Source organism: Panulirus ornatus, chromosome 20 (assembly GCF_036320965.1).
Source record: "Panulirus ornatus isolate Po-2019 chromosome 20, ASM3632096v1, whole genome shotgun sequence".
Lineage (NCBI taxonomy): Eukaryota > Metazoa > Arthropoda > Malacostraca > Decapoda > Palinuridae > Panulirus > Panulirus ornatus.
This window is the reverse complement of record NC_092243.1, coordinates 47,337,463-47,350,385: the sequence shown is the minus strand read 5'-3', so window position 1 is coordinate 47,350,385 and position 12,923 is coordinate 47,337,463. Positions and strand designations below refer to the sequence as shown.

The 12,923-nt window shown below is 36.3% G+C and overlaps 1 protein-coding gene across 5 annotated transcripts in view; it reads left to right on the top strand.

Moving 5' to 3' along the window:
* LOC139755984 (uncharacterized) overlaps nucleotides 1-12,923 on the top strand; it is a 522,691-nt gene that overhangs the window by 357,346 nt on the left and 152,422 nt on the right. The window contains exon 6 of one of the 5 annotated variants that reach the window (XM_071674884.1): nucleotides 2,489-12,728. The exons of the other annotated variants lie outside the window; for them this stretch is intronic. Within the exon in view, the coding sequence (XP_071530985.1) occupies nucleotides 2,489-2,800 (312 nt within the window). The 3' untranslated portion in view covers nucleotides 2,801-12,728. Of the gene's footprint in view, nucleotides 1-2,488; nucleotides 12,729-12,923 lie in introns of those variants that run through there. 5 annotated transcript variants of the gene reach the window in all.

The window sequence follows — 12,923 nt, the reverse complement described above, 5'->3', positions numbered from 1 at the left end:
GAATTCACCCTTGATGAGGCCATATTATGATGATTGGAGAGAAGGAGAACAGTCTCATTGAAGACAATTTTACTCAAGAAATCAATGTTTTTTGTGCTTCTGTGTGGAGTGTAGTTGCAAAGATGAGAAAGCCCCATAGAAGGAGTAATTAGGTTGTACACCACTCCTTTGTTTAATGAAGGGGTTCCATTCCTAGAAAGTGTTGCATTAAATGAAATTTGATTGAAAGAGACCCAGTTTCTCATTTACCTCCATAATGATAATCAAAATGTATTTTTGTAAAAAATATTTGCCCTCAACATTTTGTAAAGTTACACAAAAGATGATGGCAAACAATGATAAAGTTTATATGAAGATAGTACTGATGATGAACAATATTGAATTAAAGTGACATTGATTTATATCCCCCAGCTAAGCACAGAGCATTCGCTCCATATTTTCCATCACAGAACTTCTTGTCAAGACAGTTTACATGCTCTTAAAGAGGTAGCTACCAAGACCCTGTCCTTGATAGTTTCTATATTGTCTATAGCACTATTTTTATGTTTGAAAATGGATATCACTAATTTTTGTGATTTCTTTTTGTGAAAGTATTAATTGTAGATGTGAACTTTAGTTTGCGTAAACAGCAACCTCTCATTCTACCCTTGTGACCTTCATTTCACCCAAACTTCAACAGATCACGTGGGTTGCATCATCCGGAATGAATATTTCACTTAGTAATTATGAATAGAAATGTGTAAGATTTTTCTTTTTATTTGGTGAATAAACTAGTTCTGAACTATTTGAAAAGGTGATGTTAAAAAGAAATAAGTGGTAGGAGTGTTATGTGATTGCTGGAAATAATTGTAGAAAACTTTTCATGTGAGGGACAGGGCTACAGGTGTTTTTTTTTTATTTTAGAGCTGATTTTTTTTTTTCTGAATTATTATTTGCACTGAACTTTAATATTTGTAACTATAGAGCAAGAAAGGACCATAGCTTTTGAATTTACTAAGCTTTTTAATAGCATCAAACTGATGTAAGACCTCAAGCTTAGTATCCAGTGTAATGGTCTTGTGGCATTTTTGTCTTACAGCCACTTTTGCTGACAGTTAATGGCCCCTTATTAGACATTCTGATTTGAGGGCATATGGTTCATAAGTTTGTAAATGTTCTCCAGAAGTGACAACACAGTGCATTGTGGAACTTCCCACCAAATCCACAAATCAAATGAGGTGTTCTGCATTCCTGCCTCTGCATGGTGCCACTCTTGCATATGGTGGTGATTTTAAGTTCAGTGTTGATATCACCAATTTTTGTGACTTATTTTTGTGACTATATTGATTTTAGATGTGAACTTTTCTAGTTTGAATTGCTGTGATTAGATGTGAACTTTTCTAATTTGAGTGTACAGTAACCTCTCGATCTGTCCATGTGGTCTTTATTTCACCTGTAATTCATAGGATTATGTAGTTTGTATCGTCAAGAATTGTTATTCAATTTACCAGTTATGGGTAGGTATATGTAACATTTTCTTATTTTTATTCTGGGAATAAGCTAAACTAATTTCTATTCTGGGAATATGGTAAACTACTTGACTTGGTGATCATGGAAAAAGCATTGTGTAAAAGTTATGGGATGGCTGAAGATAATTGTGGAAAGATTATTTCTTATGATTCCAAATTTCCCCACTGCATGAATGTGAGGGCAAGGGATAGAGGTGCATTTTTTTTTATTCTAGGACTGAATTTTTTTCAGTTATGAATTTTTATTTCCCTAAGTTAAATTTGGGATTGAAATGTTTCTCAGTATTATGAATTTTCATTAAAAGAACCTTTGTTAAAAGAGGGAGTAGTGCATAATGATAATGATGTGAATATGAATGTGGAGAAAATGGATATTGACAGATCTCAGAAATGTAGTTTTATGGAGTGAGTTGGAGGTAGAGGAAAACCAGGTGTAAAATTGAAAATGTAACTGTTAAAAGAATGCTCAAAAATGAAACTAGATTGTGGGATAGAATAATTTTCAATAGTAGAGCTAGTTTATGGTATATAGAGGACATTTTTCTCAGAACTCCCCAAGAAACACAAGGAACACAGAATGTCCATAGAAGGACAGAGGGATTAAAGAACAAAAATAAGGGAGAAGACTTTGCCTCATTGAAATATTTTCACTGAAATACTTTATTTTCATGTGTGAATCATGATTTTCAAATGATAAAGAAACAGTTTGCCTTATAATGATTAGTTGATAGTATTAATCTTTAAGGGAGATTCATGTTCATTCAACCATGAAATGATAAAAATGTACCTAAAGGAGTTACTAAAGCTTTACCTCTTGCATACACTTAGAATCAATCACAGAAGAAGCATATGTGTTTAAATTGAATTTAGATTCTGTCCAAGCTTTAGTCTTTTCACCGGTACTATTCCAGCATCTGTGTCTGATTTTCGCTTTGTGGATTTTACTTTTTCAAGAAATTTAAGGTAACTTTCCCTCGCAGGTGGAGTCAAAGACAGTTCATCAGAACCCAGATGGAAGAACAGCTAGCAGCAAGATTCATCAGTGTCCTTATTGTAGATACTCTACAACTCATAAAATTGGATTGTCAAAACATATACGAATTCATACTGGAGAGAAACCATTTGCTTGCCCCCTCTGCCCTTCTGCATTTTCTCAAAAGGGAAATTTGAAATCCCATATACGAACTCACACAGGAGAAAAACCATTTGCTTGCAATGATTGCTCCTATCGTGCTACTCAGAAAAGTACCTTAGTTAATCATATTTTAAGCATTCATAAGAAATTCATCTAATGTATAATGTGTACACAAGCAAGAAACAGAATATAACATTCTCATTACTGCTAATGATATCACCTACAGTGCATATTCATTGCTTTCTTTCAATATAAGAGGTGATGAAAGCAATAGACTACAGAACAGTTTGAATTATTAAATGGAGGCAGCAAAGTCTAAGTATGCATATACTAATTATTCATAAATCATGATTACATAGTTTGATCTGCATTATTTGTTACGATGATATATTCAATTATAATATATTATAACACAATTACCACTGAAATTTATGCTTTGGGTGATAATATGTCTAGAATTTGGATCCTGGACTCATGATCTATCAAAATACCATTACACTCCAATGGTTGGTGCCTCATCATATTGATAAGAGGTTTCATATGCATCAAGTAAAAGAGGCACTTAGATTTAGAGAGGTATAAGGAATTTTTAGGGCTGGAAGTAAGTATATATAGGGGTGAAAGGATACTTCTCACGTATTCCCCGCATGTCTTAGAAGGCGACTAAAGAAGATGGGAGCAGGGGGCTAGAGACCTTCCCCTCCTTGTATTTTAACTTTGTAAAAGGGGAAACAGAAGGAGTCATGCAGGGAGTGCTCATCCTCCTTGTAAAAGGGGAAACAGAAGGAGTCATGCGGGGAGTGCTCATCCTCCTTGAAGGCTCAGATTGGGGTGTGTAAATGTGTGTGGATGTAAACAAGATGAGAAAAAAGGAGAGATAGGTAGTATGTTTGAGGAAAGGAACTTGGATGTTTTGGCTCTGAGTGAAACGAAGCTCAAGGGTAAAGGGGAAGAGTGGTTTGGGAATGTCTTGAGAGTAAAGTCAGGGGTTGGTGAGAGGACAAGAGCAAAGGAAGGAGTAGCACTACTCCTGAAGCAGGAGTTGTGGGAGTATGTGATAAAGTGTAAGAAAGTAGACTCTAGATTGATATGGGTAAAACTGAAAATGGATGGAGAGACATGGGTGATTATTGGTGCCTGTGCACCTGGTCATAAGAAAGATCATAAGAGGCAAGTGTTTTAGGAGCAGCTGAGTGAGTGTGTTAGCAGCTTTGGTGCACAAGACCAGGTTATAATGATGGATGATTTGAATGCAAAGGTGAGTAATGTAGCAGTCGAGAGTATAATTGATGTACATGTGGTGTTGAGTATTGTAAATGGAAATGGTGAAGAGCTTGTAGATTTGTGTGCTGAAAAAGGACTGGTGATTGGGAATACCTGGTTTGAAAAGAGAGATATACATAAATATATGTGTGTAAGTAGGAGAGATGGCCAGAGATCGTTATTGGATTACGGTTAATTGATAGGTGTATAAAAGAGAGACTTTCGGATGTTAATGTGCTGAGAGGTGCAACTGGAGGGATGTCTGATCATTATCCTGTGGAGGTGAAGGTGAAAATTTGAAGAGGTTTTCAGAAAAGAAGAGAGAATGTTGGGGTGAAGAGATGGTGAGAGTAAGTGAGCTTGGAAAGGAAGTTGTGTGAGGAATTACCAGGAGAGATTGAGTGCAGAATGGAAAATTGAGTGCAGAATGGAAAAAGGTGAGAGCAAATGATGTAAGGGGAGTGGGGGAGGAATGGGATGTATTTAGGGAAGCAGTGATGGCTTGCACAAAAGATGCATGTAGCGTGAGCAAGGTGGGAGGTGGGCAGATTATAAAGGGTAGTGAGTGGTGGGATGAAGAAGTGAGATTGTTATTGAAAGAGAAGAGAGGCGTTTGGATGATTTTTGCAGGGAAATAGTGTGAATATCTAGGAGATGTATAAAATAAAGGGGCAGGAGGTCAAGAGAAAGGTGCAAGAAGTGAAAAGAGGGCAAATGAGAGTTGGGGTGAAAGAGTATCATTAAATTTTAGGGAGAATAAAAAGATGATTTGGAAGGAGGTAAATAAAGTTCATAAGACAAGAGAACAAATGGGAGCATCAGTGAAGGGGGCTAATGGGGAGGTAATAACAAGTAGTGGTGAAGTGAGAAGATGGAGTGAATATTTTGAAGGTGTCTTGAATGTTTTTTGATGATAGAGTGGCAGATATAGAGTATTTTGTTCGAGGTGGTGTGTGAAGTGAGAGGGTCAGGGAGAATGGTTTGGTGAACAGAGAAGAGGTAGTGAAAGCTTTGCGGAAGAGGAAAGCTGGCAAGGCGGCGGGTTTGGATGGTATGCAGTTGAATTTATTAAAAAAAGGGAGTGACTGTGTTGTTGACAGGCTGGTAAGATATTCAGTGTATGTATGGTTCATGATGAAGTGCCTGGGGGTTGGTAGAATGCATGCATAGTGCCATTGTACAAAGGCAAAGGGGTTAAGGTGAGTGTTCAAATTACAGAGGTATAAGTTTGTTGAGTATTCCTGTGAAATTATATGGGAGGGTATTGATTGAGAAGGTAAAGGCATGTACAGAGCATCAGATTGGGGAAGAGCTGTGTGGTTTCAGAAGTGGTAGAGTATGTGTGGATCAGGTGCTTGGTTTGAAGAATGTATCTGAGAAATACATAGATAAACAGATGGATTTGTATGTAGCATTTATTGATCTGGAGAAAGCATATGATAGAGTTGATCAAGATGCTCTGTGGAAGGTATTAAGAGTATATGGTGTGGAAGGTAAGTTGCAGTGAAAAGTTTTTATCAAGGATGTAAGGCATGTGTAAGAGTAGGAAGAGAGGAAAGTGATTGGTTCCCAGTGAATGTAGGTTTGCGGCAGGGGTACGTGATGTCTCCATGGTTGTTTAATTTGTTTTTGGATGGGGTTGTTAGGGAGGTGAATGCAAGAGTTTTGGAGAGAGGGGCAAGTATGCAGTCTATTGTGGATTAGAGGGCTTGGGAAGTGAGTCAGTTGTTGTTCGCTGATGATACAGCACTGCAGAACTTGGTGACTGAGTTTGGAAAGGTGTGTGAAAGAAGAAAGCTAAGAGTAAATTTGAGTAAGAGCAAGGTTATTAGGCTCAGTGGTGTAGAGAAACAAGTTAATTGGGAGGTAACTTTGAATAGAGAAAAACTGGAGGAAGTGAAGTGTTTTAGATATCTGGGAGTGGATTTAGTAGCAGATGAAATCATGGAGGCGGAAGTGAGTCACAGGGTGGGGGAGGAGGCGAAGGTTCTGTGAGCGTTAAAGAATGTGTGGAAGGCGAGAGCATTATCTCAGAGAGCAAAAATGGGTATGCTTGAAGGAATAGTGGCTCCAACAATGTTAATGGTTGCGAGGCTTGGGCTATATATAGGGTTGTGTGGAGGAGGGTGGATGTGTTGGAAATGAAATGTTTGAGGACAATATGTGGTGTGAGGTGGTTTGATCAAGTAAGCAATGAAAGGGTAAGAGAGATGTGTGGTAATAAAAAGTGTGGTTGAGAGAGCAGAAGAGGGTGTATTGAAATGGTTTGGTCAGATGGAGAGAATGGATGAGGAAAGATTGACCTAGGGGATATATGTGTCAGAGGTGAAGGGATCAAGGAGAAGTAGGAGACCCAGTTTGAGGTGGAAGGATGGAGTGAAAATGATTTTGAGCAATCGGGGCCTGAACATACAGGAGGATGAAAGGCTTGCAAGGAGTAGAGTGAATTGGAACGATGTGGCATACCGAGATCGACGTGCTGTCTATGGATTGAACCAAGATGTGGGAAGCATCTGGGGTAAACCATGGAAAGTTTTGTGGGGCCTGGATGTGGAAAGGGAGCTGTGGTTTCTGTGCATTACACATAACAGCTAGAGACTGAGTGTGAACAAATGTGGCCTTTGTTGTCTTTTCCTAGCCACTTGACTCCTTCTTCTGTTTCCCCTTTTAGATATATAAAACTTAATAAACAATTTAGTTTCCATAGCAATACAGGATGATTTTGTAAAGAAAAATAAAGAATTAGTGCAGTGGAAAAATTAAAAGCACACGCTGAACTAGAAAAATCATTAACAAATTAAAAAATGCAAATGAGAAAGAAAGCACAATATTGACAACAATTATTCTACTAACAAACAGATGCTTAACAACCAAAATCATTGACAAATTCAGTTAAGCAGATGAAGAAAAATGCATAATACAGTAATACCCATTATTTGAAGTGCTTGAGAGAATAACCCATTGTGGATGAAATTTCCAGTTACTCAGGGTTTTTGGTATACTAAATAATTTGGAAATCATTATATTTTAGAACATTTTATATATGTGTAAATATTTTATGTAGAGGAAATGTTATATGCAAGCAAATGACATTGAAGTCCTACATAAGTGCCACCTTGGATGCCCTTAGGTAGCCTCTTGCACAAGTTTATTTCATTTTTGAGGCTTAAAACCTTCCTCTTGCTCTTTGCGTGAGACATAGATGGTTTCAAGGAGCTGTCAGATAATTGCTGGTGACACTTGAAAGGGCTTTTGTCAACATAATGTGCATGACTAGAAGGCATATGGGAGATAGTAAACATTCACCAGGGCCCCAAAACACCATTTGTTGAGTGCAGTAATCATTGTGCTACAGTGAGCGCTTGATTTGAAATGTCTTTATTTATCTTTTATATTCTTTTTTTTATCGTTTCCGGATAACCTAGGGCTCCTTACTGAAAAATATTATATATTTGAACATATCATTGTCCTGAATTTTTAATAAAAGAGGTTTTACTGTATTGATGATATAATGATCATTATACTAATAAACATGCTGCATTACAAAAACCATTGACACTTTAAGTAAAGAAAATGAAAAGAAAGCATAATATTGATAACATCACTCATTATGCTAACAAATACATGCTCCCTAAAACGAAAACAGGAAAACAAACAAGCAGGCAGACCAGAAGATAAAGAAAACATAAAGTAAAACTAAATAACAGTAATGGATAAGAAAGTAGAGCAAATTGAAAAGTATGTTATTAAGAATATATATTAGTACACAATCAGACTATATTTTGATACCCATTTAAGTACATCACTGTGTTCTGTTATATAACTTATTTAGTTCCATAAAACACTTATTATTGTTGAGATTTTACTGCAAAAGTGCATTAACCAAAGGAATTTGTGTGCACAAAGCATTACAATATGTAAAGACTGGAGATCACAAATAATGTGCTTTATGAGTGGGAAATGGTATGGTGTTAAAACATGATTGTAGGGAATTAAAAGTGACATCGTCATGTTGGAGTTTTCTTAAACGGCGAATACCAACAAAAACCACACCGTGCGTGTCATAATGAAACTATGTATGCATCTTTAGAAGCTCTAGAGACATATGAATAGAGTATTTATACATGAGGTATCAGCAAGAAGTAATGTTCTTGCTAACATAAAACGAACTAGTGCTGCCAAGCAAGACATGTTAACACTAGAGTGTGTAGTACTTACCACAGTCTTTGTAATACAGTACACTATCATTAGAAGTTGATATTTCTCCCCAGATAAGTTGAGGCCCGTATTACTTTCATCTTGGTTATTTTATTGTTTTTTCAAAAGCAATTGTTTTTCACTTGAACAACACCCATTTTCCAGAGATTGGAAAGTATAGGACTTGGGTCACATCATTAGACTGGAGACTGCAATACAAATTCAGAAAAATACAAGCAAAATGTCTGTTGATTTAACATCAATTGTATTTCATAACTGGGTCTTCTAATGTATTATAGGTTTATTTCATCAACTCTCCTGTAGTCCTCCTTGATACTGTTTGGTGGTTTTTAGAGTTTAGGGATAACTGCAAATTTTCAAACCCTATAAATTTTGCCAAAATGAAACCAATTTCTGGGTTTTTTCCCTCCCCTCAATCATAAGTATTTCTGAATCATAGATTGCCAGTTTTAAAGACATATCACTTTTTATATACCTTAGTCCTTCCCCAGGAGTCCCTTCTATCCTTATGAGGTTCCTGCAGCACAGGTCAGGATCACAGGCTTTTAAGTGTAGCTATGTTGTGGGTGTGTCAATGTGAAGAGAGTGCAGAGCAACTGAGTAGTAACTGTCTGATGTCTTTCTTCTTCATGGTAGTTGTATCATGGACATTAAGGGTCTTGGGATATACAGAGACCTTTTTTAATGGAGACTTGTATAACAGGTTTCTGTTTAATGGACATGAGATAATATAGATTTAGTGAATACAGTATTATGTGATAGTCATTAAAAACAAAAATAAAAAGATTCCCTCAAACATAATAGAAAAAGAACAAGTGAATTCATTTACCACCATCTTTGTTTACATTCTCTAAACCAGTTGTGTACAGCCCACCAAAATTCACATCAGTATCAGTTGCTTTCTTTTCAGCTGTCTCCATTTTGAATTGAGAGAACATTTCAAACTCATCATATCTAGAAAACAGCTGGCTAGTGCGAATATAAGTAAAACACCCCAGGTGCCCAGGAAACTGATTGATATAGACTGAAAGATACAAATGATATGCAGGGTTTAGGCAGTCGAGCATTAGGCATGATGTGTGAGTCAGTCACTTGGGTTAGGTTCCCCTATCGTTAAAACAGTACTTGATTACAGTGACGAAATGAAAAGAACCAGCTAGTCCACCATGCCCTTAGTTGTTACAAATTTCTCCTACATTATACATAAGCAATAAACTGCTGGAGACAGTGGAAAGTAGGCCAGGAAGGTGTAGGTGTGCAATAAGAATGTGGCAGCAGTGATCATTAAAACTACAAACTCCAACAAACTTGTAGATGTTAATTGAATTTAATTTCATATGGTATTTATAATAACAGTGCCTTTGTTTTATCTATAAAAAAAAATATGAAACAGCTGCAGAGCCATTACTGTTACTAAAGTAGGACATTCTATAGCACTTATTGGTGTAAGAATTGACAGTGTCAGGAACAGATCTCTTTGGGCACCATATTATAATGACCCCTGTTACTGGATTGTTCACTCAACAAATATTCCTCAAGAACACATCTTGTCCATCATGAGAAATCTCTATGTATAGATGTTACCAGGCTTCACCTGCAAGAGATTATACCACAAGAGAAAACTCATCTTTAGCAAAGTTGTATCATTAGGAGTAGTCATCGAAAGACTTTTCAATCCAAAGGAATCATCATTTGCCTGCTACTGGAAGTAGTGCAGCTGTGAACTGTAGAATTCTTTAGAAAGAGAATCTGGAAAATGCTAGGACTCTTTCATAGAAATTAGTCCTATGGCAATTATAGATACAGTGGTGTTATGATACAACACAGTTCAGTATTATGATTTTGGTATGGTGCAGGCATCTAAATCACTTACATTTTTTTTAATTATAACTTAAGCTGTTGCAATGTAATATGATTGATGCAAAGCATGTGCCTCGGGGCACCAATACTGTGCATGCCATGCTTCCCACCACATCACTTCTCCATTAATATTCAAAAAGTAAGGATGCATTGTTTGCCACTTTTATATACATATGCACTGCACACTTGAACCAGTTGAAATTATACTTAAACATCCAGCAAGTACCCCTACCATTAGAAAGCATGCTCAAGATACCAAATGCACTTGAGTGTGAATCTATCACTTCTGCAGTTGCATACTATTAGGGCATTAATGAGAGGAGCATACCCACCATAAAGAAGGAAATCTATCAGGACATCTATCAAGATATCAACAAATGTGAAGTTGGAGGATGCTATTCCAATTAAGCTTTTAATGTCCACTAAAAAAAAATCACCCAACCCTAAAACTTCAGCAATTTCATGATTAATAGAAGCATTGCCTATAGATAGGGTTGTGCAGAGGAGGGTGGATGTGTTGGAAATGAAATGCTTGAGGACAAAATGTGGTGTGAGGTGGTTTGATCATGTAAGTAATGAAAGGGTAAGAGATATGTGTGGTAATAAAAAGAGTGTGGTTGAGAGAGCAGAAGAGGCTGTGTTGAAATGGTTGACAAAGAGAATATATGTGTCAGGGGTGGAGGGAAGAGGGAGAAGCGGGAGACCAAATTGGAGGTGGAAGGATGGAGTGAAAAATATTTTGAGCGATTGGAGGGTGAAAGGCATGCAAGGAATAGAGTGAATTGGAAAGGTGTAGTATACTGGGGTCGACATGTTGTCAATGGATTGAACAAGGGCATGTGAAGCGTCTGGGGTAAACCAGAGAAAGTCTAACCTTGTTCCATAATGCTCACAATTGTCTTCTGTCATGTCTGTGTGAATGATTATCCACATATTCAGAAAAAGATCAGGGAAATTAGGTAAAAGATTAAGTTCATACCTAGTTCATGAATGCTCATGATTGCTTGCACTTTAAAACATTCAACTTAAATGAATTTTTCATATATTTTTTCAACTTATTTTTCTTCAGTATTTTCTTGCTTAATGCATGACTCTGTGATTTTCCACATAATCAGAAAAAATATAGGAGAGTCTTTCCTTGCATCTGAATGCTTGCAGTTACATTCATTTATAGCTGCCAGATATAAATTCACCTTCCTATCTGGCCATATGAATTTGAGAGTTTTATGCATGATTCTTGAAATAATAGGGATGATTTAGGTAACCATTGTGTGTGAAAATCAAATTAAGATTATGTGTAAATTTATGACAGTAGTTCATGTAGCAGGGTGCTATGAATGTCAATTTACACATATGTTTTACCATTACAAATGGAATTCTGAACTCACTGTAAGCTCTGTTGGCTGGCTGTGGATAGCAACCTAAACAAAGGATGAATCACTGGAGCTACCTGGAGGCCTCAGTAACCAGTGGACAGTTGTATACCTTTTCTGAGGACTCACTGTCAGTAGTGCCCACTAACCCAAAGCAACCACTGTCACACTACTGCTACACTCACACCTTCCTTATCTGGGATTGACCAATTAAAAAGGTAATGTATTTATTCCTATGCTACATATGCTGAACTCTTAATTCATAATAAAACTATGATTTTGATAGTTTTCTTCACCTAATCTCATAGATAATAAAAAATTCTGAAATGTAAGTTTATGTAAATTGGGTATATAGATTTTGCCATTCTGGTAGATAAAGAGTTGTTCACGAACTTAAAATTGTTTATGTCTCATTTTTCAGAAAAAAATTTATATTTTCTTTACCACCTTTTCATCGAAAAAAAAGACAATTTTGTGTACTGAGTAGGCCAAAGAAATTGGTTGCCCACCAAAAGGGTTAAAATAGTTTTCACCAGCTCAACTTGGAGAATAAGCCTTCTTTTAATATTATATTTAAAGTCACTCATCATGATTTGACATGACCAAATATGAAAGTTGGTTGGTGTGATCATCTGAACCTCATATAATCTTGCATATTCACATTTCATAGCTGGGCAAGGGGTCCATGTGGGAGAGTGTATAATGTCCTCCTACCATGGTTTTCTCAGCGTAAATGAGCCTTGTGGATATTTTTGCTGGCTAGTTGTTAGAGTTGCAGGCAAAATGTGGGATTTATACATGCCTCAAGTGTGTAAAGGGAGCATTGATTTTTTCTTATATGGGTGAAAAAAATTCATAATGAATGGCATATGTGATTAGGGCTTTACCAAATATTATATGCCATAAACAGTTAAAACAAAAGATTAAGAAAACCAACCCTTTCCTTTAGTCACTACTTTTGCCACCTTCTCATAGCCCATACTTTTCCCTGTTTTCATTCCCACCCAACCTTAACTTCAGTTAATCACACATACACTATTTCTTTATTTTTGCCAAACAATGGTATTTGTTTTGATGTGTTTACAAGTGGTAAAATTTGCCATAGACATTAACATATTTGTCTGTCATTTGTCTTAGGCAAAATTATCCCTAACATCTTTTTATTTTCTCATTTATTCAATATCATCTGCTTCTATAGAGCTTTATACCATCTTTCAGTATGTTTTGGTGAACAATATCCGTTTGTTCAGTGCTTCTTGAATGCACAAGTGATATTGAATATATATATGGTGTTCTTATATTGATCATTTGTTTTGAAATTGCATGATCTTGAAACTGTATTATCATATATATTTATCAATAAAATATGTATACAGTTGCTTGAAAAAAGCAGAATTTGTATGTTTTTCCTTGGTGTCTTATTGTTGATCTACAGTCGTACCATCGATGAGGCAAAATCTTCATAACTCGTAGGGAAATGGAAAATAAAAACATTTTCCCAAGCATAAGAAAAATGTTCTTTTATTTTTCATATTTCTTGAGAGCTGTGAAGACACCTTATCTTAA